The sequence below is a fragment of the Botrytis porri genome (genome assembly GCF_014898465.1).
Source record: "Botrytis porri strain MUCL 3234 chromosome Unknown BPOR_012, whole genome shotgun sequence".
Lineage (NCBI taxonomy): Eukaryota > Fungi > Ascomycota > Leotiomycetes > Helotiales > Sclerotiniaceae > Botrytis > Botrytis porri.
In genome coordinates, this window is record NW_024066086.1 from 305,174 (window position 1) to 330,042 (window position 24,869).

General features: G+C 39.9%; 6 protein-coding genes across 6 annotated transcripts; 3 read left to right on the plus strand and 3 right to left on the minus strand.

Moving 5' to 3' along the window:
* Positions 1–1,490: 1,490 nt before the first annotated feature.
* EAF01_008663 (uncharacterized protein) lies at positions 1,491–5,379 on the minus strand. Its single transcript, XM_038916919.1, has 5 exons — positions 5,048–5,379; positions 4,885–4,994; positions 4,445–4,833; positions 4,115–4,388; positions 1,491–4,062 (listed from the first exon to the last, which is right to left on the minus strand). Exons 1-5 carry the CDS (start codon positions 5,083–5,085, stop codon positions 1,850–1,852), a joined length of 3,024 nt encoding a protein of 1,007 aa, XP_038767313.1. The 5' UTR covers positions 5,086–5,379; the 3' UTR covers positions 1,491–1,849.
* A 430-nt stretch (positions 5,380–5,809) lies between these two features.
* On the plus strand, positions 5,810–7,190 carry EAF01_008664 (uncharacterized protein; the record flags this gene model as incomplete). Its single annotated transcript, XM_038916920.1, has 4 exons — positions 5,810–5,936; positions 5,998–6,248; positions 6,304–6,376; positions 6,430–7,190. 4 exons carry the CDS (start codon positions 5,810–5,812, stop codon positions 7,188–7,190), a joined length of 1,212 nt encoding a protein of 403 aa, XP_038767314.1.
* A 1,715-nt stretch (positions 7,191–8,905) lies between these two features.
* On the plus strand, positions 8,906–9,904 carry EAF01_008665 (uncharacterized protein; the record flags this gene model as incomplete). Its single annotated transcript, XM_038916921.1, has 1 exon — positions 8,906–9,904. The coding sequence occupies one exon, from the start codon at positions 8,906–8,908 to the stop codon at positions 9,902–9,904; it is 999 nt and encodes a 332-aa protein (XP_038767315.1).
* A 943-nt stretch (positions 9,905–10,847) lies between these two features.
* On the minus strand, positions 10,848–12,020 carry EAF01_008666 (uncharacterized protein; the record flags this gene model as incomplete). The annotated part of the gene is made up of 4 exons (XM_038916922.1): positions 10,848–11,137; positions 11,187–11,454; positions 11,509–11,907; positions 11,964–12,020. 4 exons carry the CDS (start codon positions 12,018–12,020, stop codon positions 10,848–10,850), a joined length of 1,014 nt encoding a protein of 337 aa, XP_038767316.1.
* A 1,385-nt stretch (positions 12,021–13,405) lies between these two features.
* On the plus strand, positions 13,406–14,483 carry EAF01_008667 (uncharacterized protein; the record flags this gene model as incomplete). Its single annotated transcript, XM_038916923.1, has 2 exons — positions 13,406–13,782; positions 13,880–14,483. The coding sequence occupies 2 exons, from the start codon at positions 13,406–13,408 to the stop codon at positions 14,481–14,483; spliced, it is 981 nt and encodes a 326-aa protein (XP_038767317.1).
* Positions 14,484–17,261: 2,778 nt separating this feature from the next.
* EAF01_008668 (uncharacterized protein) lies at positions 17,262–20,103 on the minus strand (the record flags this gene model as incomplete). The annotated part of the gene is made up of 9 exons (XM_038916924.1): positions 17,262–17,315; positions 17,412–18,134; positions 18,188–18,332; positions 18,380–18,729; positions 18,775–18,967; positions 19,012–19,124; positions 19,175–19,254; positions 19,301–19,437; positions 19,487–20,103. The coding sequence occupies 9 exons, from the start codon at positions 20,101–20,103 to the stop codon at positions 17,262–17,264; spliced, it is 2,412 nt and encodes an 803-aa protein (XP_038767318.1).
* Positions 20,104–24,869: the final 4,766 nt, after the last annotated feature.

A 24,869-nucleotide genomic window follows, 5' to 3' on the forward strand; every position in this document is an offset into this window, starting at 1 on the left:
GCACAGGTTAGATAAGCAGTAGTATCATATAGGTCACGGGGCAAGTGTCACGTGATGGATAGACAGGATAGGCAAGCTATCCAGGCTATCCGTGGATAGACAGGATAGACAGTCTACCCAAGCTATCCAGACGAGAACGAAGGTCTATATAAGGGAATGGGTTTCATTACAATGTAGAGCTTCGTGCTCAAGAACAATCATTAGTTTCATTACTATAGTTACGAGAATTGCAACCAGTTACAACCTTATTGAATTCCTACTTGAAGTCTAGTCTAAACCACCTCGAGAGATCTCTAGACACTTCCACGTGACCCTAGAGGCAGCTCCCGTAACACATGAATTATCTGCGAATAATTCGCTTTATAGATTATCCATCAGAAATTCTATTTACTTTATGGATTATTTATTGAAGCTTTAAAATTACTTGCTTTATATAAATAATCTGCAAATTATTTATAAATAATTCACTTATTTATAAATAGATGGATTATTTGTAAATATATAGATTATTTATAGATAATTTACGAATTATTTATAAATAATTCGTGAATATATAGATTCTTTAAAAAAAGTGAATAATTTCTGCTTTTTTTGTTTAAAATATAAAGCTTTTTTTAAATTAATTATAAAATTATATTAATATTATAAAAGATTATAAATAATTATATAATATATAAATAGGTAAGTATCTGTAGGTAATTTGTATTCGTTTTATAGATTACCTGTTTAGATTCTGAATTATCCGCTTTATAGATGAATTATTCGCGGATTATTTGTCAAGATTATTATCCACCCTGCAGGTACTCGTTGCACAGTCTAATTGTCATACTCTAACACTCACACTTGCCTTACTCTTATACCCTTTCGACTTTATATAAATTCGAAAAATATAGTATCTATATAGATAGAATCAACCCAATAGTATCTAGAATCAAAAAATCAAAAGACAACTCGTAGTATAATCATTTCTTCAACTCTATCCTCTAAAATCTCTTCTCCTCTAGTAGAATCTACCCTCCCGGTATATAGACTAGAATCTATTAATTTCGAATAAATTCCATCATCGATTTTGTGATGAAATCTAACGGGCAGAGAATAAATTATCTTTCAGTCTACAGTATAAGAGTGACTTGTTGAAGAATCAAGAGACATGAGAATAATTTGTCGTTTCGAGAAAACTCTCATGTAGACGTGATAAAGCTTCAATCTCTTCCATCTCTTCCACTCATCTAAACCATAATATTGCACTTTAAAATCCAACAATTAATATCCAAAAATTGCCAACAACTTGAAACCCGGCCAATTCGCACTCATACACTCATACACCAGTCAATTATACACTCATCAGACATCACACATCACACATCACACATCACACATCACACATCACACATCACACATCACACATCACACATCACACATCACACATCACACATCACACATCACACATCACAACTCAACACAAATTCATTAAAAATTCATTAATATCATTATATTTCCACTATTTCATCGCTAACTAGACTAGCTCGATGCGCTAAATCAGTCCACTTCCTCCCTACATTTAATCATCCATTTCATCCATCGACCCTAAAGTGGAGTGCGGGGTATAACTCAAGCTAACCATTCCCTACAACCCAAGGTACTCGCGACCGTAAGATGCAGACAGACCATGTAGCCCGATTCAAATTGCTGTTTGTATCATTCATCGAAAAAGTCACGATGTCGATGTCATTTCCAGCCGAGACATCATCATGCGTCAACCATGTTCATGCTGAGTACTTTTTGACTCCTAAACTTCCGTTCAAATATGGCACGACAGAATGAGGTATTGAGCCACGAAGAGCGTTAATTAGGCCCATCTCGAACTCTCCCTCTCTGCCTCTAATCTAGCAATTCTGGCGTCGTCGGTATCATCTCCATCGTCCCTATTTGCTACACCGCCTCGCTTGGCCCTCTTCCTTCCCTTCTTCCCAATACCATCATCAATGTCATCGCGACTTCTCTTTCTCCCGGTGCCAAAAGCGCTTGTGAGACCTGCAATACGCTGCGCTTCTTTCAGTAATCTTTCTCTATTACGTGCTTCTCGCTCCAATGTATGTGGGTCAACATCTTCTTTTTTCTTCTCCGGGCGTTCTTTTTCTTGATCGCGGGAAGATGTAGTATTTCGCTCCGAGTCTCTACGAGAGCTGCGAGATTCAGTGTGGTGACTTGAACGATCCTTCTCGCGTTTACGATCACGATCACGATCCCGCTGGCCACCTTTCGGTCCGGTCGGAATATTTAGGGGCATATCGATGTCTTTGGAGGATCTGTTGCGGGAGCTTGCGCCTTTAATTTCAATGCCATTGAGTCCATTGAAAATGAGTGACAACTTCCTAGACGAATGACTCGGTTCAGTAGGAGTTTGAAGGGGGGTGTCGCCTTTTACCCTCTCCTCAACGTCACGAGATGCATGTCGACTTTGTCTATGACGATGTTCCCTTTCGCGGTCACGTTCGCTACGTTCGCGTTCTCGACTTCTGGAACGTTCATCACGGTGAGAACGATGACTAGAACGATGCTTATGGGACGATGACCTATGTTTGTCATCATCTCTTTCTCTATCACGATATTTGTCGCGATCACGACGGCTGCTTCGATGACTCGATCTCTTTGACTCCTGCGGTGAGGCTGATCTCGATCTATCTTCTTCATCTCTTCTCCTATCATCTTCATTCTTTTTCTCAGGCTTGGCATCTTTTGCACTGCGTGAGGGATCTGCTTCATTCTCGAGTTGACGACGTCTACGCTCCTCTCGTCTCTTTTCTCGTCTTCTCTCACTTTCTTCCTCGTCTTCAGAGCGAGATCGAGAAGTGGATCTATGTCTGCGTCTATGACGTCGTTCTTTACTCCTGTCTCTCCTGTGATCCTTAGATTTGGACCTTGACCTTGATCTTTCTTTTTCCTTCTGTTGTGAGGGAGACCTAGTTCGTCCTCTATCTTGTGTGGCAGATTCTGGCGCTACACTAACACCACTGATACTACCTCGCGCACTAGCGCTAGCTTTACCGGCAATGGAAAAACTGTGAGTTCTAACATGGGGGAGGGCTGCTTTTGGTCCCTCTCGCATAGCTTTCGGTCCAGTGGGTGCGTTGAAAGGTACGTCAACAGGTTTCACAAATGGAGGTTGCATGGCAGTAAAACTCCCACCACGACCACCACGTGATTGTGAAAATCCACCTCTCGGGTGGCCAAAATAGCGCATACTTGGATCTACAGGGGACATAGCATTGAAACCATCTCCAATCATGGGCATTGGTGCAAAAGCGGCAAATTCATTTGCCTCCAGTGATTGTATAGGTTGTGGGGTAAAGTCATCATTCCCGAACCCCGAAGAGACATCTTGTGCGGCATTTTCTGGATCTATTTGGTGTTCTTTGTCGTCCTTGATCGCCGAAAATTCGACATTCTGAGAGTTAACGCTGCCAGCACCGCCTTCTGCTTCGTCTTTAGGAGTATCTTGGCGCAACTCTCTGCCAAACTCATCGACTTTAGGCGCGCTCCCAGATTCATTATCTTCCTTCGAATTTGCAGAAATTGGATCGTTTTCATTATATGATTCAGAAGATTGCTGACCTTGGCCAAATAGCTGTTGTGAGTTATGGGAGTGATCATTAAAACCATGTCCATAACCACCCCGATTCTGTTGCCAGCCACCTCTACCTCTACCTCGTCCACGGCCTTGGAATTGTGAGTAACTGTTTTGATGGTCATTGTACTGATTCGCGCGTCCATAATTACCTTGGTTAAATCCTGCAGCATTTTGTGGAAAACCAGAGTTATTTGCTCCATAATCACCAGGGCCCATGCCAGCAGCATTTGGATGATTGAAATTATCTGGTCCGACATTCCATGATTGTTGGGGATTCCACCCATTATTGAAACCAGAATTTACACCATCATCGAAGTTTCCCATACCCATACCCATGTTCATGCCATTCATGCCCATGCCTGCCCCACCAAAGCCACCATTCATCATCATATTTTGCATCGTCATCGGATCCATATTCATCCCTGGCATTCCTTTAATAGTAGTTAGTATTCCATTCGCTATATAGTTTGTCGAGAAACATACCCATCATGGGAAAATTCCCAAAACTTCCTGGAGCCATCCCGTTCTGCATTGCCATCATCATCTGCATTGGATTGAAATCGCCAGAAAAGCCCATGCCAGGAAAGCCACCAGAAGAAGATTGATCAAAACCAAAACCACTTCCAAAAGCCGCGTTTTGGGTTGTTCCATCTTGGCCATCTTTCTCTGCAGTGTCATTCTCCTTGCCCTTCTCACCGTCAACTGGCGCATCGACCTGCTTGGCATCTCCATCAGACTCTTGTCCAGGCGCAATCTCCTAATCAATATTAGTTCCTATAAGTTTAAATTATAGCTGTGAAACTGTAATCATACCTCAATTGAGGGTTGTGGAACATCATGCGCTTCTGATTGTGCTTCCTCCGATGCGCCAGTTTCTGTCGGTGATATATTGTTCTCCGCAGGTTGAGCAAACTCGGCATCTGTTTGTGCTTCGTTTGCAGATGTGGTGTCTTCCTGTACGTTTGGAGTGCTATCAACAGGTCCGGCTAAACTGTTCGGCTCTGTTGGGGTTGGTAGAGCATCTGCAGGTGTAGCTGGTGGCGTTTCTTTACTTTGCTTAGCTGCAGCATCAACGCGCTTCTTCTCCTCTGTTCTCAAAAAGACCTTGATGGTGGTTCGTAATGATTTGTGGGGTTTGCAATCCTCCGAAGCCACTGGAGTGTGTTCGCAGACTGGACAAGAAGAAGGAAGAGTAGAATGACCTTTAACATGTTAACATCTGACACTGTTCCATGCGCAAATGGTGAGCTTACAAGTCTCGCAGATAGCCTGATCACAACACGGCATACGAAAAGCATTGACAGCTAATTTGCTACATATGGCGCATCGCAACTTGATTGGAATCTCATCTTGAGATAGAGAGCTGGAGCAGTGTGAGCCATTATCAACTGTTACTATAACTCTTGAAAGACATACCTGATGAGTTCAGCTTGAGCTGCAGTGGGCGCAGACATATTGATCTTCCTAATCCGAAATTAAAAGATCGAAAGATATGTCTGTACTGATTAATGCTGGTTTGTTATAAACCTGATATTGAGGTAGGAAAGAAAGGGTAAAAGAATGGACGGCGCTCTATTTGCATGAGTGCAAAGAAGTCATACAAAGAGGCTCATGGTATTAATGAAGATGTTGAGTTTGACAATGGTCGCGTTTGCATTTGCGACGAGGCAGATGTCAAGTTTTTAGCTTGCAGCCCATACATAAATTGCTTGCAAGGTGGTCGGCAATTAAACTCTTTTAGTTCCGAGCGATGATATACCACTCACGTGACCATATCACATATGTGCTGCACTTCGTAGAGTGGTAGGATGATTTGATGTTTTGTATTGCACAAACATCGGCTTTTCTCATTGTTTTTAACAGCAGTACTGCAGGCAGGGTATGAGCAAACTACTGATTCTCTATGGTAGGTATTCAATGTTGTTTTGATACTTCACTCGGAATTGAGGAACAACCTTCCTGGAAGTAGGTATTGTGGCTAATGATGCTGACTAACATGAAGTGGCTTGAGGAATGAATGAGCTTTGCCTCTAGCTGCCCTTAGCTGCCCAGCTGTCGTGTAGGTAGTACCTTGGACTTACTAGAAACTTTCCCTTCTACACTTCTCTCTCATTCTTACCTTCCTTTTCATACTTACATCCTCTCAATAATGTCACGTTGATCAACTTACTTTTCATCATGTTTTTAGGTCAAGTTTCGTGGCTAGATATTGTCGTCTTTCTGTTCTTCCTCACCCCCCAATTGATCATCCATGTCGGCTTCGTCGAGACTGCTAGTTGTGGACTACAAGCGTTGCCTTTTTTACGTATGATATATACCCAAAATCCAATAGACATATTATAAACACTGTACTAACAATCACGCAGTAATCAATCTTCCTACATCATTCGTGAAGGAACGCTTCTTTACACCTCATGAACAGAGATCACCTTTTGTTCAACAGGCTTCATGGTTTGAAGATATAGTCGTCCGTTGTGTTCGTTATGCTTTTGCCTACATCCCAGCAAACATTGGCCGAGTCTTCTTCTCAAAGGGTGTTGCATTGCCCTTTTTTAAGTTCCGCATGTTTCGTCATGGATATACTGAGTCTCCAATTCATTGGAATGAGGTCGACCAGGTGATTTCTACATACTCTCCATCGCTAGTAACCTCAAAGTAATTGATGTTTATAGGACAACGTGAAAGGTATTTGGATCATTGCGGACAAAACTAAGGAACCAGATGTTGTAATTTATTATGCTCATGGTAGGTGTTCATGTTTTTGTGTTTCAATCTCGGAAATGCTAAAGAGTTTTTAGGTGGCGGATTTGCAATGGGGTCAAGCTATTTCTACCTCGAATTTCTTCTTGCATGGTTAAATCTTCTCAAAGACTCTAGAAAATTTCGAAATCCAGCCATATTCGCGTTAGAGTATAGCCTGGTACCCGATGAATCATATCCAACTCAGCTTCACGAAACTTTTGCTGGCTACAAGTATGTCTTGTCAATGACCGATGACCCCTCGAAGATTTGTGTCAGTGGCGATTCCGCTGGAGCAACATTGATTCTCAGCTTGCTTCTTCACATCGCTAGGCCAGATATTGCCAACTCGGAACCAAGCATTGAAAGAGTACATACCGAAACTCCTGCAATGGCTGTTTTGATATCTCCTTGGACGACCCTCGAATCACCACAACATAAGAATACTTCAAGCGACTATTTAGATGTAGATAGCTTACATCTTTATGCTCATCAATACGCTGGATCTCGAGTTTCTGTCTTGGATCCCTCAATCTCACCAGGAGCATGTAAAGATTTGGACTGGTGGAGAATGGCCAGTCCAACTAGAGGTTTCTTCATCACTTATGGTTCGGAAGAAGTATTTGCTCCAGAGACTCGTGATCTCATCATGCTTCTCAAAAAATCAGGAAAGGTGGAAATTCGTGGACAAGAACAAATAGGTGGTATTCACGCATGGCCTGTTGCCGCTTTATTCTTAAGTAGCACTTCAGCGGCGAGGCGAAAGGGGTTACGCATGCTTGTGAGTGAGATAGGCGAACGAATGGGAAAGGCACATTGAGGCTCATGTTTCACGGGGGTTTTTTGGCCCCGTCAGAATTAATGAACAATGTTAAAAAATTGCTTGGATGGAAAAGGATGTGATTCAATCATGACTCTCTACGGGATGTAGATGTGGAAACCATATCGGGGAAGAACGATTTTTTTTTTCCCAAAACAAAAACCCCAACCAGGAGTTAATTGGTTTGCCAAGAGGGCAGTCAAAGTGTTTCAGATAAATAATTACCACGGCAAGACCGGCAAGATAAGTCATCACCTTAAAAGCATCCAATCACACCAGCTCGCGAGGTCAGATATGGTGTTTGAACCAAACTCAATAGAAAGATCTCATCGATAGAGATAGATTCATGGAAAGCATAGAGAAATCATAGCACCGTAATCACAATAGGCATCGGCTGTGGGCGAGCAAAGAGGTCATCAAATTTATTATAAATAAACAAAGTATAATTGAGTCTCCGACCTATGTATGAAGATTACAGCTATCTGGCTGGTACATATAAGAAATTTCCAAATGTACATACCGTGTAGTTCAAAGTGTCACCTATCCAAGTACACACGCTAGCAACAATAAACTTCCATCCGGCTTCAGCAGAGTTTTTTCAAAACACAAGTTTTGCAACGGTCAATTCTCGGTACACTGGATAGGATCATCCTACTCTAATTACCTACTTGAAATTTTTTTTTTATCATAATCATATACTGAAGAAAAACTATTACATAGTACATACTAGGAAAAGAAAATTAGCATGTAAAAATTGCATGCAAAGTATAAATGAATGAAATACAGATTTGATTTTGAAATAACTATCTATCATGTAGTTACTCATATTAGTTGATTACTGTGATACGGAGATACATTCAGCCCTACAGATAGGTTAATCCTAGGATATGGATATGGATATCCGAATCTTGATGTCTACCTAGCAAGTACCTAGTATTCCCAAGCTCGGATTTGGTGTACTATACTTCGTAGTCACTAATTGGGTATGCAGTAAGTAAGTAGTAACTAGTGCTTTCTAAATATGCGTAGAGACGTAGTAGAATACAATACCGAGCATACTAACCTTCAACAAAGCTATAAGGTTAACCTTAGTCCCCCTCCTAAAATTCTGACAAAATTTGAAAAGTTAAGTTTATTCATGACATGGCATGACACCTGCTAGCTGTAGGTAGGTGGGTAGGCACTATTTTCAAAAGATGACGGTACAATACTCCGTATATCTCGACAGGACAGGACAGAACACCAAAGAAAATGATAAAGACAAAAAGAAAGATCGACGATCTCACTCCCTCCCACCCAATCACCAACCCCCCCTAAATCTTACATCATACATCCACGCTGCCCGACCCACGCACAAAGTTTCCACCTCCTCGACAATTTTACCCAAAGGGGAAAAACCTCAAACTTTAGTAGCGCATAGGTAAAACTCGGAGGGGAAGGGAAGGGAAAAAAAAAGATTTTAATCTCATCATGCTTGTTCTGAGTTGTGAAAATTGACACGTACGTACCTAGTCTAGATAGATAGAATTTGCTCTCGAGAGTTTTTATATATCCGATCCCTTCCTTTCTCTTCTCCTTCTCTGGTTCTTGTAACTTGCGTTTGCGCATACAAATTCTGCTCATCTCGCTCCTATAACATTCCGGATAGAAGTATAAAGTACCGTGGGATCCCTGTATTATCTTTAGTATCATCTCACAGCATATCACATCCCATCATGTCTCCCAGCCAAGATACACCTCCCTCGGAGCACACCCCCAACAACCCCTCCACTTCATACTGGGAAATCACGCCCATCCCCGGCAAAGGCCAAGGGGTCCTCGCAACACAAGTCATCCCCCCCGGAACCCTCCTCTTCGCCGAAAAACCGCTCCTCACAACCGAAACCCTCACCTCCGCCTCCAGCACCGAAAAGCAACTCGCGCAACTCCTACGGAGCCTCCCCAAAGAATCTCAACGGGCCTACCTCTCTCTCCACAACAATTATCCCGGCCAAGGCTCCCCCCTCACAAACATCATCCGCTCAAACGCCTATCCCCTCGGCCCCAACTCCCCCATCGGCGGCATCTTCAAAAACATTTCCCGCATCAACCATTCCTGCCTGCCCACCACCCAACACTCCTGGAACCCCAAACGCCAGGAATTCCTCGTGCACGCCGTGCGAGAAATCCAACCCGGAGAAGAAATCACCACATCCTATCACGTGGGCGGGCCCTCCTCCGAACGCAAAGCCGAATTAAAAGAATTCTTCAAATTCGACTGTACATGTACACTCTGCAGCCTTCCCCCTTCGGAGCTCAAAAAATCCGACGCGCGACTCATCCGCGCCGCAGCGCTAGACCAAGCAATCGGCCACGCGGAAACGGTGACGAAAAACCCCGAAAAAGTACTCAGGACGTGTAGAGCTCTGGAGAAAATTTATCGGGAGGAAGGAATTAGAGATCAGAGGATTGGGAGGGTCTATTGGGATGCGTTCCAGATTTGTAATTGTCATGGGGATTTAGCCCGCGCGAGCGCGTTTGCGAGGAAGTATAGAGAGAGTAAGATTCTGGGAGAGGGAGAGGATAGTGAGGGCGCGGTGGAAGCGTTGGTTTTTATGGAGGATCCGAGGAAGGATGATAGTTGTGGGGAGTCGAAGAGGTGGGAGAGTAGGGTGGAGGATATTCCGATGGGGGTGAGTGAGGAGGAGTTGGAGAAGTGGTTGTGGAGAGAGTAGATGGTTGGTTTGGATCGTAGTTCTTTTTGTTGGGTTGGAGGTGTATTGGTGTTATGGATGATTTTGGGTGCCGGGTAATGATAGATCTGAGATCATAAATCTATCTTGGTTTGAATTTTCATCAAGATGCTGTGTTTTCGTATCCGGATTGTATATGGTCATTCGGTATATTCCCATCATATAGACATCGGAGTCGCGTACCTGTTTATAGATGTAAATATCCCATAGTGGCAGACTGTACACGGAAACAGAAGCCTAACATCTTTATAGAGAATTCAAACCAAAGAATAAAACATCAAAAATCAAAAATCACAAATCATAAAGTCCACGGTGCAAAGATAAATTACCAGGTATCGTGGACGTATCAACAAAAACAAGCGACAACAGCCTCAGTACCGAGTAGTCATCCATATCCATATTCGTGAATACAAAGGACGCCTCTGAAATTCTCCCCGCCTATTAGTTCATAGTCAGCTGACCCCACCAGTAATATCTCCAAGAATTAACTTGTATGTATTGTGTGTACATGGAAAAATAAAGGTTTTGCGAGGATCTGTTTATTTTTTGTTGGTAGATTGATGGCTATTGTTCCAAGGGGATGGAATTGTCGGGGTTGAGAGTCTTGAATATTGAGATCGGGTGAGGTAGTTTGGGTGAGATCTAGGATCTACTGCAGTTATTGGATCTTGTAGAATGAGAATGGGATTTGGAGATTGTGATGTGGTATCCAAATTATCACTAACTCATAGAACAGCACGAGATTTGATTTGCGATTTACGATTTGCGATTTACATTAGAGTACCGTGTTGCGAGCTGAAGATATCATCATTCCAGTAAGCGCAAGGTATGTATGCGATTCAAGTCAAGAACCTGGAAGTATCTAGTATCTAGTATGCAGAATTTCTGCGATTATCATATATATACATTCAGTCATCTACTCCCACTATCTCGATGATTTCTCCAATAACCACAGCATCCCATTCTTACAATCCTCTATGAACTTCTTGGTGAATTCCGCTTCGGGAAACCAGGACCAAAAACCATGCGATAAACCTGGGTATACATCTGTCTTGGTTTCAACTCCGCTCTCTTTTAATATATCTTCGTATATAAATCCTTCATCGCGAAGGGGATCCAGACCACAAATTTGAAAATACGTCGGGGGTAAGTCCTTGTGAGATTCGAATAATACTGGGGTGAATAGATGTGATGGTTCTCCTGCCGCATAGAGTTCTAATTGATTAGGAAAGGTGGATCGGAGTAAAGTATAGGTATGACTTACTGTCGAATGTTGCTGCGATTTCCCTATCCAATAACGGAGCATTTTTATTCTGTTCGAGACTCAAGTATGTGTTCTTGTACTTTTCTGGTACCACTCTGCGGGAAACGACGGGAGGAATTGATAGATAAACGCCAGTTAATGGTGGAGATATTTTCTCATCTCGATATAAATGTGAAATTATAGATGCAAAGTTGGCACCGGCTGAGATTCCTCCCACCAGAAACCCTTTTGTTGGGTTGACTCCAAGCTCTTCTAAATTTGAAGCAGTCTATCGAATCCGTTAGTATATATCCAGGAGTGTCATGTATGACAGAACACTTACCCATTTTAAAGCATCATAAGCATCATTCACACCTGTAGGAAATGGATATTCGGGTGCAAGTCTATAATCAACATTTATCGCCACTCCCCCCAGCTCCGTCCATTGTCTACATAGAATAGTTTCGTTATCTAACCCTCCTAAACAAAATCCACCACCATGGTAGACTACGAAGACAGGGCTACCTCCACTGGGAGGATTCTTCGGTTTGTGTATTCTGATTCCGATGGAGAAATCATCTCGAACTGGTATTTGACGATCTTCTTCGATGAATGAAGCGTGATTTAATGATGCTGTGTTGCTTGCAACAAGTTCTTTCCTCGTCGCCAGAAGGCGTTTTCTTAGTTCTGGAACATCGGTATCGGCGTTAATTCTCTGCTTCACTGGTGAAATCTTCAAGATCTATTTCTGTTAGTATCAAAGCAGAAGTCACAAATAGAGTATATGTTACTATGTACCTCTTCTAATTCCGGATTGATATTGGCAAGACCGAGTAGATATTCTGGAGAATGCATCTTGCATGTATCGGATATGATTGTATATGGAATGTGAAAATAGCAACACAGGCAAGACATATAAAACTTTACGAAACCAAGGACATGGAAATCCCGAGTTAGTTTCTTAGCTTCATGCCATTCCATTGGTATGAATACTCTCCGAGCACTAACGATCTGACTAGGACTAGTTGGGGCGTATCCCCACAACTTCGTGAGCATTACTACTTTGAGAAAGGTTACTTTCGACGGTACCATAGTCATGATCACAATCTTTTGATCCATTGACGAAGATGCATAAGAATGATGAGAGTTGATTTGTTCGTTCGTTTGAATGAAGGATGTTCGTTCGATCGAGTGGAGAAATAATGTAAGACATGGAGAAAAAATCTCTTCAAAAAGACCATCTCTCTCTCACCATGAAGAATATTGCCATTGCCAATCCATGCTCGAGACAAGAATTTAGATTTCCGAGGCATCGTCCAACCGTTCAATCCCAAACTATGGAAGTCTCGTTCCCGATTAGTACCATCGACTGCACAGATACTCCGCAAACGCGTAAGATCATCATTGTGACACTCAGGCGGAACCTTCGATCGACCCTTAAAAGGGAACAAGGTTACATCAGACGAGACTTATGAGAGTTAAACTTCGCTCATACCGGTTTATGGTGGCTCCAATCGAAAGCCTTTGAACACAATGATTTCTCATTGGCTACTCGAGTACTCTGAAACAAACCTTCAAAGTATCAATTGCTATGGATCTGCAATCTTCACAACGATGGATGTGATAACAAACTACATCTTGCAGGTTATTTGGGGAACTCAACGGCGATGATTGCATGGGTGATGAGAATATTTCTTCGGTTTGGAGATCGGAAAAGGGGTTATAAGGGTCAGAGCTCGCGAGTGGCTCTGGAGAAGGACGCGTTTGATGACCCAGTCGGGTAGTTGAACAAGTGCTCTCTTACCGAGGAAAGAGAAGATAGTTATCTCTCATACTGGAGATGTTGGGCAGCAAAAATCTCTGTCGCTAATATCATACACCTCAATCGATATATGAATTTCGTAATCTTACAAATACGAGATGAATGAGATTTTGCGACGAAATGCCTCTCATCTCTATTTAGACTCAAGCCACATGTGGCTGGTGAGCACGTCTTTTCGGTCCCACTTTGAACAATCAACCTCACTGTTCATCATATCATTGGCATGTATCTACTGGGTTATACTCCCATCATTTTGAATCACAGGTTTTCTTAGATAATCCGATCCGGCATATGCAACAGAATGTGAGTCCTGACTCATACGGTGAAGTATGTTGTACATATATGTACCTATACAACCGCTAAGCACAGGTAAAGAGCTCAGTCTGGTCAAGATACAAACAACTTTTTACATTTCAAAATGGCTTCTGCATACTCCTCTGAACAAGTTGACCTATACGAAGAGTACATCTCTCTCCCCTCAAGATATCGACGAAGAAATAGTCCTACACTTACTCTCGACTATCTAACATCTCTACACATCCATCACATCTCCACTATTCCTTATGAAAATCTACTCCTACACTACTCACCCGATCACTCGGTATCTCTAGACCCTCAAGCACTCTTCACAAAAATCATAATCAATGCTCGAGGAAGAGGCGGATATTGTTTAGAAGGTAGCACGTTCTTCAATCACGTGTTAAGAGCGCTAGGCTTCCAAGTATATACCGCCGGTGTCAGAATAAGACGTAGATCCATACATGATGGTGTTCCACGGGGAAATTACATTGGCTGGTAAGATGACATACAACCCTTCACTTACCTTCAACACCCCTCGCTTACAACACCAACACAAATCCAACCTCAACCCCTCAAACCTAACACCCCTCAGGTTCCACATCGTAAACATAGTCACCCTCCCGGACACCCAAAAATACATGATCGACGTCGCCTTCGGCGGCGATGGAGCCACTAAGCCCCTCCCCCTCATCTCCGGCCACTCAATCCACAATCTCGGCACCCAAGAAATCCGTCTCGTGTACGAACCCATCTCGCAACAAACCGATCAATCAAAACCTCTCTGGATATATCAATATCGCAACGGACCTGACAAAGAATGGAATGCTTGGTACGCATTCAGTGAACATGAATTCCTCCCTGAGGATTTCGATATCATGAATTATTTTGTGAGTACGAATGTGAGTGACAGGAATTTTCAGACGAAGAATGTTTTGATTGTGGCTTTTGTGACGGGAGTGGATGAGGAGGGGAAAACAAAGATTGTGGGGAAGAGAATGTTGATTAATGGGTTGGTGAAGGAGAATATGGGGGGGAAGACAAGGTTGGTTAGGGTTTGTGAGAGTGAGAGTGAGAGGGTGGAGGTTATTAAGGAGCTTTTTGGGATTAGGTTGATGGAGGAGGAGATTGATGCTATTAGAGGGCGGAATGTGGAATTAAGAGGCTCTGATGCGTCAGTGGAACGGTCGGAAGTGTGAACTCCATACTGTGTTGGTATGTATAGATATAGCAATTGCGGTGATGGAGAAACCGATAGCTCCCCAGAATTCCCTACCAAAATGAGGAAATGTTGAGTGGTGAGACACTGTCTGCGATCTTGCATCAATCAAGTCTTTAGTCCTCACCTTTACTACGCGTACGATGGGATAATTTCGAATGAGATAGCGAATCATTGACTCCTCCCAAAAAACACCAATTCTTATAACTCACAGCATCAGGTCCCGCCAAACCCATCACACATCTCTGGAAACCCTAGCTATCAAATCTGTAGTTAGACGCACGCCTCGAAGAAGAAAACCAGTCACTAAGACTCATGCAGGTGATCAACCCAAGACCTCCATCTCCAAATTTCCAAGTCTCCAATTCCACAGACCTGGTTCTCCTCTGAAAGAAATAGAAGATAGAATATAATCCCAAGAATCACTAATTAATCTCTTCTCTCTTTCTCTCCTTTCACTTTACTTTACCTTTTCTGTCTCATCTGAGCTAAGAATGGATGCTTGAGGTTTACAAATGACCACCTTGGCTGCGTGTAAGTTATGTTATCGATTATATGTAATCTTATCATGTAATCTCTTGATCTCTCTATCCTGTCACCGTGTTCGTTGTGGTGGAGTAGACGATTGTTGACATATGGTATTATGATACGATGAAATTATGAATCCCAATACCCAGGTATGATTTCGAGAATGAATGATGTTTGAGTAGAGTAGAGTATGTGAACTGATTGATTATCGTGTGCTGTGAATACGGCATTTAGGATGATGATGTTTGTTGTTGGCGAACGTGAGATTCTGTGGGTTTCGGGCGTTTTGAGAGGGGGAGAGAGAAGGGGGGTTGTGGAGAACGGTGCTCTGTGCCTGTGGTACGAAACTATGTTTGTTTTATGAATGATCGGGAGAGTAGATGGTTCATACTAAGGAATGGGAAGAGCGATGGAGTGATGAGAACGGATGGAAAGTGGAAATTGGAAATCAAGCAAGCGAGATTGGTGATGGGGAGAGTACATCTGTATAATATCGAGAAACTACGCGAGAGAACGCATGGAGATACCTAGTCAATGGGCTCCGGAGAAGAGTTATATCGCGCAGGGTTTTTGAATGCAGATAGCCAAAGGTATTCAATCATTTATATTTAGTAGAACTTAGTTTCTATGGATAGATGCTAGGTAATATACCCCTGAGTTGCGATGCGAACTCCTCTTTCCCCTGACGCAAATTGAGCTATGAAAAGCTCTCAACATAACGATCTACAGTCATCAGACGAGTGTTTTTGATATCTCCACTGCCTAGGTGTGCGGTACGATACTTGAGCTTCTTTTCAATGATTATATACCTATGTTATGATACTCTAAAATAAATGAATACATAAAAGTAACTAGGTAGCCGAGGAAAATAGATAATAACCTCAAGCTATCTTCTGATTTTTCTTTTTCTCGAAGCAGCAAATCAAGTATAAGTAAGGTACACCAGTATAGATCCGAGATACCAGCGCATTCAACTTTCACCATTCTAAATACCCAGTCGTAACAGAAAGGATATAGGAACTTCCATAGCTAGTAGAGACAGAACAAGAACAAACCAATGCGATAAGATAGAAGACTAGGTATCCAACCAACATCCCTCACATTGATGTAAAAGTTATATTAGATGTCCTCCTCTCGGAATGTCAATCTTACATTTCTAACCGACTTTAGACTTCAGACTTCCCAAGTCAAAATGGACAGAATCCTACTGATGAGTAAGTTTTCTAGTGAATATTTGATCAAGGGCGTCGTATAGCGAGGGGCGGGAACTGGAGAACAAACTTAGGACCTCCCTACCTCCCTCCTCCCTATCTAAACCCTCTACGTACCTCGCATCCCTTCTCAAACATCACTCCAAACATTTCATATTCATATTCACAACAGTATCCCCCCCTTCCAAAAAGTTTTTCCAATACAAATCCATTCATTACATGCCCCAAGCATTTCTATTCCTTCATCCACCCCCTCTTCCAAGACCTCTCCCATCCCATCCCATCTATCTCACATCCCGAATCAACTAACCTCAACCAAAACCTCGCCATCCACCATTACCATTACTTCTCTTGTAGCCTCTCACCCCCATACACTCTCCTACACCCTACACCCTACACACTCTTCAATCTTCCTCTTCCTCCCCGTACCATCCATTCCATTCCATTCCATTCCATTCCATTCTCACATCAACCAAACCCAAACACTCAATCATCAAGCCATACCTCACCCATCACCCATATCGGCAATAAATACCTTTAAATCCTCATAAATCCCTACAATTCGTACCTACAATTCGTACCTAGTACCTTATACCCAATACCCAATACCCAATATCCAGCACCCAGCACCCAATTAAACCCCAAATCCCCCATCGAAAATTCAAAACTAGACCTCTAATCACCCCCCCAAAAGTAGTACAAGTAAAAGCAACAATCTATACATATCCAGGTGAATCGTGAAAAGAATCCCATCACAATTCCAGAACCGGGCAAAAACAAACTCAAACTCATGTATATATCGACAAATCATAATACAATGATTGGAGTGATGTATATCGAGCCGAAGGCATCATTAATGCCATGAATGTGTCAAAAGTGAATGTGACAACTAGTTAGGTGAACGAATGTGGGATTCAAAGTTGAAGGAGTGGAAATCTTGTCTAATATTCCGAAATCTAAGTATAGATATATATACGTTTTATACAAGTTTCCTCCACATCCCACAAAAAAGTTCCCCCCTATCCACTAGCATGCCGTGAGTCTAGGCCAACATGTTGATAATTGTTATCCCACTAAATTATGTATTCATTAGTTGATGTCCAACGCAAGAGCTCTTATACCCTAGCACACAAAAATAACGAAAATAAAATAAAATAAAATAAACTCACAGTTGCACCATTCAACAAATCATTCAATAACAAATTATCCTGCACTTCATGCCCCATGTCTCGATTCGAGCCATTCAACGACAACGGATCTACCATATATCGTGTCGCCTCTGGATCGAAAATCCAATTCGAATTCGAGTCCGTAGATTTAGTATTGCGATACGGGTATGTTGTGTTGGAAGTCGAAGATTCTGAAGAAGGTGTATTTCCAGTTTGAGGGTGACTGAAGTCAGTTTCAATCGTTTCACTTCCTGAATCCCCTTGCTGGTTTAGTTGTGGAGGGAAGCTTGCTGTAGAGGGCCAGGCAGGTGCTATTTTTGAGAAGGCCTCGTATGGTGGTGGTTGTGTAACTTGAGGGGGCGTATTGGCGGACATGCTTCTTGCTTGACCTGTATCAATTGAGCTACGAGACTCATCCTTTGGACCTTTTCTTCGGTAGGTATGAGGGAAAACGCAAACATCCGGGTCGTCTACTTCTGGAGAGTTATGCAAATCACAAAGACTACTTGCCATGTCATTGCGATCGACTCTCTGTGTGTTCATCTCAAGTTCAAGTTGAGCAGTAAAGTGTTTCGCAATGATGTGCTTCTTTCCAACCGCCTTCATGGCTGACATCATAAACTCCAAATTGCTGGCACTTTGTGGATTTGGTCTATCCCTCCTTGTATCCTGGAGGATAACACCAGAAGCAACATAAAGACAAAAGCCTATCCATGAACTCATCTATTTGACATTAAAACCTCTCTCACGAAAATGTTATCCACGAGAGAACGTACCTTGGATGCATCTAGATGACTGATAAGGCGCATCAGATTCGTTATTTCTTCGGCCGCCATCAAACTTCTCGCTTCGCTTTGTCTTATAAATGATTGACTGATGTTTTCTCGCTCAGCAGTCATGACTGCCCCTTGATGTAAACAGCTAATTCATTGTTAGAAAGTAACATCATTATCTAGCATTGTACTTACATTGTTGCACAATGTATGTTCATGTGAAAAAAAACAATGTTTGGATCCCTCAATCCAGCAGGTAATCTAAGGTGATCAGGTAGAAACATGAATGTACTAGACAATATATTGTCCATTTTCCTATGAGTCTTCCAGAATGCACCATTGGCGAGATCATTGGCGCCTTCTTCTGGACCGCTCTTAAGCATGTGCTGGGCATTGCGACCGAACAGACATGCTGACAGTATCACTCCAGCAAACGATGATATTGTAGAAGCACCGTCAGGGGTTAAAGCAGCCGCTAACGAGCATGAGTTCTCCTTTACCCCTAAATCAAAGGCTTCGTTGGAACATGGTAGGTTGGTATCAATCTGTAAGTATTAGTATTATGCTCTGTCAACGAAATATATTCATACCTTTTCCTCATCAAACATCATTGGCCATCCAGTAGCACAGCTAGCCCATCTGTCACCATAGTAAGCTGCCCAGAATGTCCTTCGTCGCTCCTCTTGTTCGATCCAATCCTTCGATGAAGGTAGTAATTTTTTCCCTCCAAAAGGTCCCTCTGCGTCAAGCCTTTGCAGCGAAAGCATATGACATAATCGTGCACTGAATTGTAAGTATGACATCTTGAGGTGCATTGGAAAACTTACCATCTTCCTGTACTCATCCATGCTCGACCAAAATAAGCGTTTGTGGCCTCGTAGTTACTAATGATTGACCAAGCTTGAACAATTGGTATGCACATCAAACCCTCTCCTTGTCCCTGAATCACATCAACATCAAGAAAATCAAATCAACTCTTAAAAGACACACCTTCATCTCTGTAATCTCAGCGTATCTTCTAGCCCTCTCGTAAAAGATTTCAGCATAACTCTGGTAGTTATCCGACAGTGCTGATCCTGTTAGCTTTTGTGGTGCAGAAGGGGGGTACATTCATACATGCTGCTACCGTCATCATAGCATATCGCAAAGCAATTGGTGGTCTATGGTTTGGTGGCATACTGAGAGCGGCATAGAATCGGCCCTTGTGTATCATAGGTAAAGTTAGATGGAATCTTTCGAAATATGTTTGGAATCTGCTCCATCAGCATATGTCTATTGCTTGCACCCAGAATTCAAACATACAATTCATCCATCAGATTATCAGGAGGCAGAGGTTCTTGTAGTCCTAAACTTATGACTTCTTGGGAAAAGTAGTCTCCGATTGGTACTGAAGATCCAGCGCCGATATTTCCACTCAAGATATCATATCCTATATTTTGTATTCCCCCATCTGTGAAATTCATATCCATATCCATGTTCATAGTGTCCCAGTCCGGGTGGGCATCTGCATTTGTATTCATATTCCCATTCGCATGTAAATTCACGTTCATCTCAATCGCATTGTTCGCGTTTTTTGCATTATTCGCATTATTCGCAGCGAGTTGTTGCGTCTCTGCCACGAGTTGAGTTTCAACTTGTGCCAATCTAGCTTCCAGTTCCTTCATGTTTCTCCTCTTGGTACCTATGTTTCTCCTCCTCTCGGGGTATTCGCACTCGTGTCTTAGTCTGCCGCATGTCCCGCATTTGGGCTTTACTCGATCGCATTTCAATTTCCTACGTCTGCACGAGACACATGAGATTGTTTTCTCGGCACCCTTCCCCTTGACTTCTCCAGACGTGGTGTTGGTGGGATTATTTTGCGGAGCGGTCGCATCGTTTGGAGATGAGACTGATGCCTCCTGCTCCGGGGAAGTCGACATGGCACCGGTTCGATTTGATGGTTGTAGAAAGAGAGAAAGAGAGAAAGAAAAAAAAGAGAGAAAGGCAGATCGAGAGCCAGATTACATGAAGTTTGGTATCCAATTAAGAAGAGAAGATTCATTAAACATAGGTAACAACAACAGCATTGAGAATGAAGCTCCTCCCTTTGACTCGTTTGGCTAGCCAGATTGATTTGATAAGTGATAAGTAAGCTTTTTCACGTCAATGTCCGACTTGTTATTATTATTATTAAGGTTTCTCTGATCTTGAGCATCCTGGTTCGATTCATGCAACCCTTGTTTGAACTACGAATTTTCGATGGTCGCCTTGAATGCTTAATAATAATAATAAGTGACCTACTACTACTAACAATTATTAATAACTAACCTTGAAATCTCCATTCGAATCAGTGGATTTTACTATCATCACGTGATTTTGTTGCATATCTGACTGGAGATGAATAGGCTGTTTGAGGGAAAGGCTGAAGATTCCCCCATCTTATCGTTGGCAAGCCTATAAATGATGGATTTTGATTGGGAAAGTTTACTCGATTTCCACCAATACCCACAGTATACCTCGTAGCTCATGTAGGATTATTATACTCATTATCCTGTATCTGGTTTGATGTCTTGGTAGACTCGATAGTTATACGATAGGATAGGCCAGCTCAATTTCCACCAAACCGCATTCGCATTCGTGTATCTCATGTAATGAGTGTGTGTGCTTGCTTGGCTTGGCTTCATTGTTTACACTTTTGGCGTTGGTCTGGATCAATCTTAACGCTAGAAAGGATATCTAAGAGATGATAGATATTACATAGCCTCTTTATCTTTATATACTTGGGTAGATATGTACATAGGTAAATATCTGGTAAATATTTGAGTATAACTAAACAGATATATGTCTTTGAGTCCTAAGATATTAGTCACATTATTAGAGTTAGGGTCTAGAATCATTTATAAGATATCCCTAGTTATTATAATTATATATACTTATCTAATCTAATCTAATATAACATAGTTTATTAATGCATGTATTATATCAGTGTGTACACCACTTTTACCTCAATTTACACTTTTAAATTTATATTATTTAATAACAATTAAATCAATTAATTAAAATTATTTAGAATTTAACAATTTATAATCTATTATATTATTTTAATAGATTCTTATATTATAATCTATCTTTTTATATTTACTGTAATATTAAATAGAAGATGCTTTCCCATTGAATTTACTCTCTTTTTGATATTTATTATATTAAATCTGAATATTAACCTTTTACTAAAATAATATATCAAGAGTTTTTTATTCAATAAGTACTCCTCTTTAATATAATTAAGTTTTTTTTATGTATTAATACTTACTTAATATCTTATTCGCTATTTGAAGTATATGAATTTCTATATTTAAAAGTATGTTTTTATGAGTTAATTGTTTTGTATTTTTAATTAAAATTAGTATAATCTTAAATATAAATGTAGATGAGCTTAATTAATAATAAGTTATTTAAGATTTAATTAATATTAATTGAAAAAGAACTTTAATTAGATTGTAAGGGGTTTAAGAGATTTATTAATTTAGATTAAAAGAAAAAGGGGTAAATATATGAATTTGAATATCTAATTTCGAGAATATAGTTTTAGAATTAAATAAAGTTAAATTTATTCTTTGAAATTTTAATTTTATATTCTAAGAAATAATTGATTTCTTATATATAGTTTTAAAAGCTATAAAGAATTTAATTTTCAAAATATAATTATTATATATTTTAATAAATTTATTAATTTGATTACTATATGAATGTTTTAGATTACTGAAATAATCAATATTAAATAGTTAAGTTAAATGACTTGAATATAATATTATTCTCTTTATAATATACTTGAAAAGTTATTGATTTATAGTTTTCATATTTATTTAGTATTAAAATTTCAATATTTACCCTTTCTTCAATTCTTAATATATTTATTGAAATGTTTTAATCATCTTAAATCTATCTCTTTATTTGTCTATTCATTAAATATAGATTTAATAGTTTAGTCTATAGGAAGATTGATTTTAATATATTAATTGAAAAGATAAATCTATTTTTAAACTATTAGAAATAGGGGAATAGTTTTACCCTCTTCATTTCTATATATTATTGCTATAGCTTATTCTCGATTACCTGATTATACTAATTTGCTTTTATTATATCTTTTAGTATTAATAATAATTATTATTATATATATAATTCTTATTATAAAGTCTATTTCATTGAAATTATAAAATTCTCTATGCAAAATGTTATATTTCGCTTATATATTTATAATTAATTAAAATTATTTTTTAAAAAACTTAAGATTTTTATAAAAAGCTTTTTAAAAGTTATAAATATAATTAAAATATGTTTTTAATTTTTTATATCGTTTTATAAATCAATATACTCAAAGCTTTTCAATAACTTTTCTTTCTTTCAATTCGAAAATATAATTTATTATATTTTTTATTTTTTTAAATTTAAAAGAAAAGCCTTTTAAATTTATATTAAGAATATATAAAATAATTATTTACTTTTTTATTTTAATAAATTTCAGATTTTATAATTAAAATTCAATTATAAAAGTTATTCTATTTATTCTTTAAATAAATATTTTTGATATAATATTATATAATTTAATAGTCTTTCAAATTAAAAGTTTTTTGTTTTTTTTAATAGTTTCAATAATTAAAAATATTCTTTCTTTTTTATTATTCAATTATATAATAAATAATTGATAAATTATATATTGAGATTAAAGAATATAAATTGAGATAAAAATAATGTACATACTAATATAATGTACATACTAATAAACTATATTATTCATCTTTTAACATCTTCTTTATCTTCTAATATCTTCTTTCTATTTTCTAATCATCTTCTAACTATCTTCTAACCACCTTCTAACCATCTTCTAACCACCTTCTAACCACCTTCTAACCACCTTCTAACCATCTTCTAACCACCTTCTAACCACCTTCTAACCACCTTCTAACCACCTTCCATTATAATAGAAACAAAACATAACACCGAATTCTTCACATTGCAATATTGGCATTATAATCTCATCAGCTTAAGGGTAAGCCATTCAAAGCTGCTTGTCCAGTCGATCTCTTCTCGGGAGCAGAGTCCATCTAGCATCATATTTCAAAGAGTTCCTCAACCACATAAAGAGAACTTCAGATTATGGATCATTCCAAGTTCACTCACTCCACGCTGATTGGTCATCGTCAGAGTGAAGAAGCTCGAACGAGCTGAGATACCTGGATTGATATATATGCAAGTCAGACATGCAAGTAAGACCAAAGATAGTAGGGAAAGTGTGAAAATACACGCTGAAGCCAATGATCTGGAACTTTCGTCTCATAGAATGTATGGCTTTTGTTTATACCAAAAAAGTTTCTTGGAAAGCATATCCGCCAATTTATAAACATGGACACCAACGGGATGTCTACCACAGTTACACCCGTCTCAATTTCTCTCGTTATGTTCAATCGATGGACACGTCAAAGTCATGATGTTCTAGTACGTGGCAATCACGAATATGTAGCTTGATGAATTTCCACAGAAAAGGCTTGAAAATGATGAATTGTCTGGGGAAATAGGCCTCACCTTACCAAGAATCCTCAAACAGATTTCCCGTAAGCTCCCTTATAGTCGAAGCTCATCGGAACCGATATGAAATGATTCATCTCCTACGAGTTTTGGCTATCGAGTAAGCAGGCTCTTCAACCAATACCTGCGATCCCACGAGGTCATCACAAGAATACAATTATACAGGAAAGATGATGTCTTACATTAAACCGTAAAGAAGAAGATGTAATGCAATCCGCGAAAAGCAAAAAGATCATCAAGAGAGAACATTAGTGAAAACACATCGAGAAAGTGCTTTAAAATGACACAACGCATAATAAACCACAGGGGAGGAGACGGAGGAGTCAAACACTCCCTTGAGACTATTTCAAATTAAATCGGGAGCTCGAGTCAAAAATTGCGGAAAACAAGTCGCTTCCTGTCTAGGTATAAACTGACCACTCTTTATTTATATCACTCAAACGAATCACCTCTAGGCAATAAATAAGTAGAATACTTTAATAATGTTGATTAAATTTATAAAATATACCAAGCTCTTTAAAAAATAGAAAATGTATTGAGAAGGAAATCAATTATAGAAAAGAGTAAACCAATGAATTCTTATTCCAAATAAAGTGCGACTAAGTTTCCAGATGGTATCTCCCATATTAGAATCTCCGACAAACTCTTTTTTTCACATTCTCAAGTTTGAGATGCAAGATTATAGAAATGTCGACGTCGATCTTGAATAACAATCCTCGAGATGGGAGAATCAACAGGACTAAACCACAGCAAGAGAAAATGACAAGATCAAGCAATCGATCATAAGTCCCTCGACCTCTCACCTCTCGGCTTCCCATTCTCATCCAACACAATACAAGAGAAACAATAATCAACAATCACCCACAGCCTCAACCACAGAAATCTATACAAAACCCCTCAAAAGAATTCACAAGAAGGATAAGTACCAACTACTACCTGCTCCGTCTGACTTTGTATCTAGAGGGGGATTTTTCTCCCAACTAGACAAAGTTACCACTGGTATTATGATCTGGATTGCTCTACTATGACCTATCCACTATACTATCCTCATAATCTAAGGTTAATCCTACATTTTACACTCTACATTTTCAATTGTCCTCTCACATACACAGCTACCTACTCA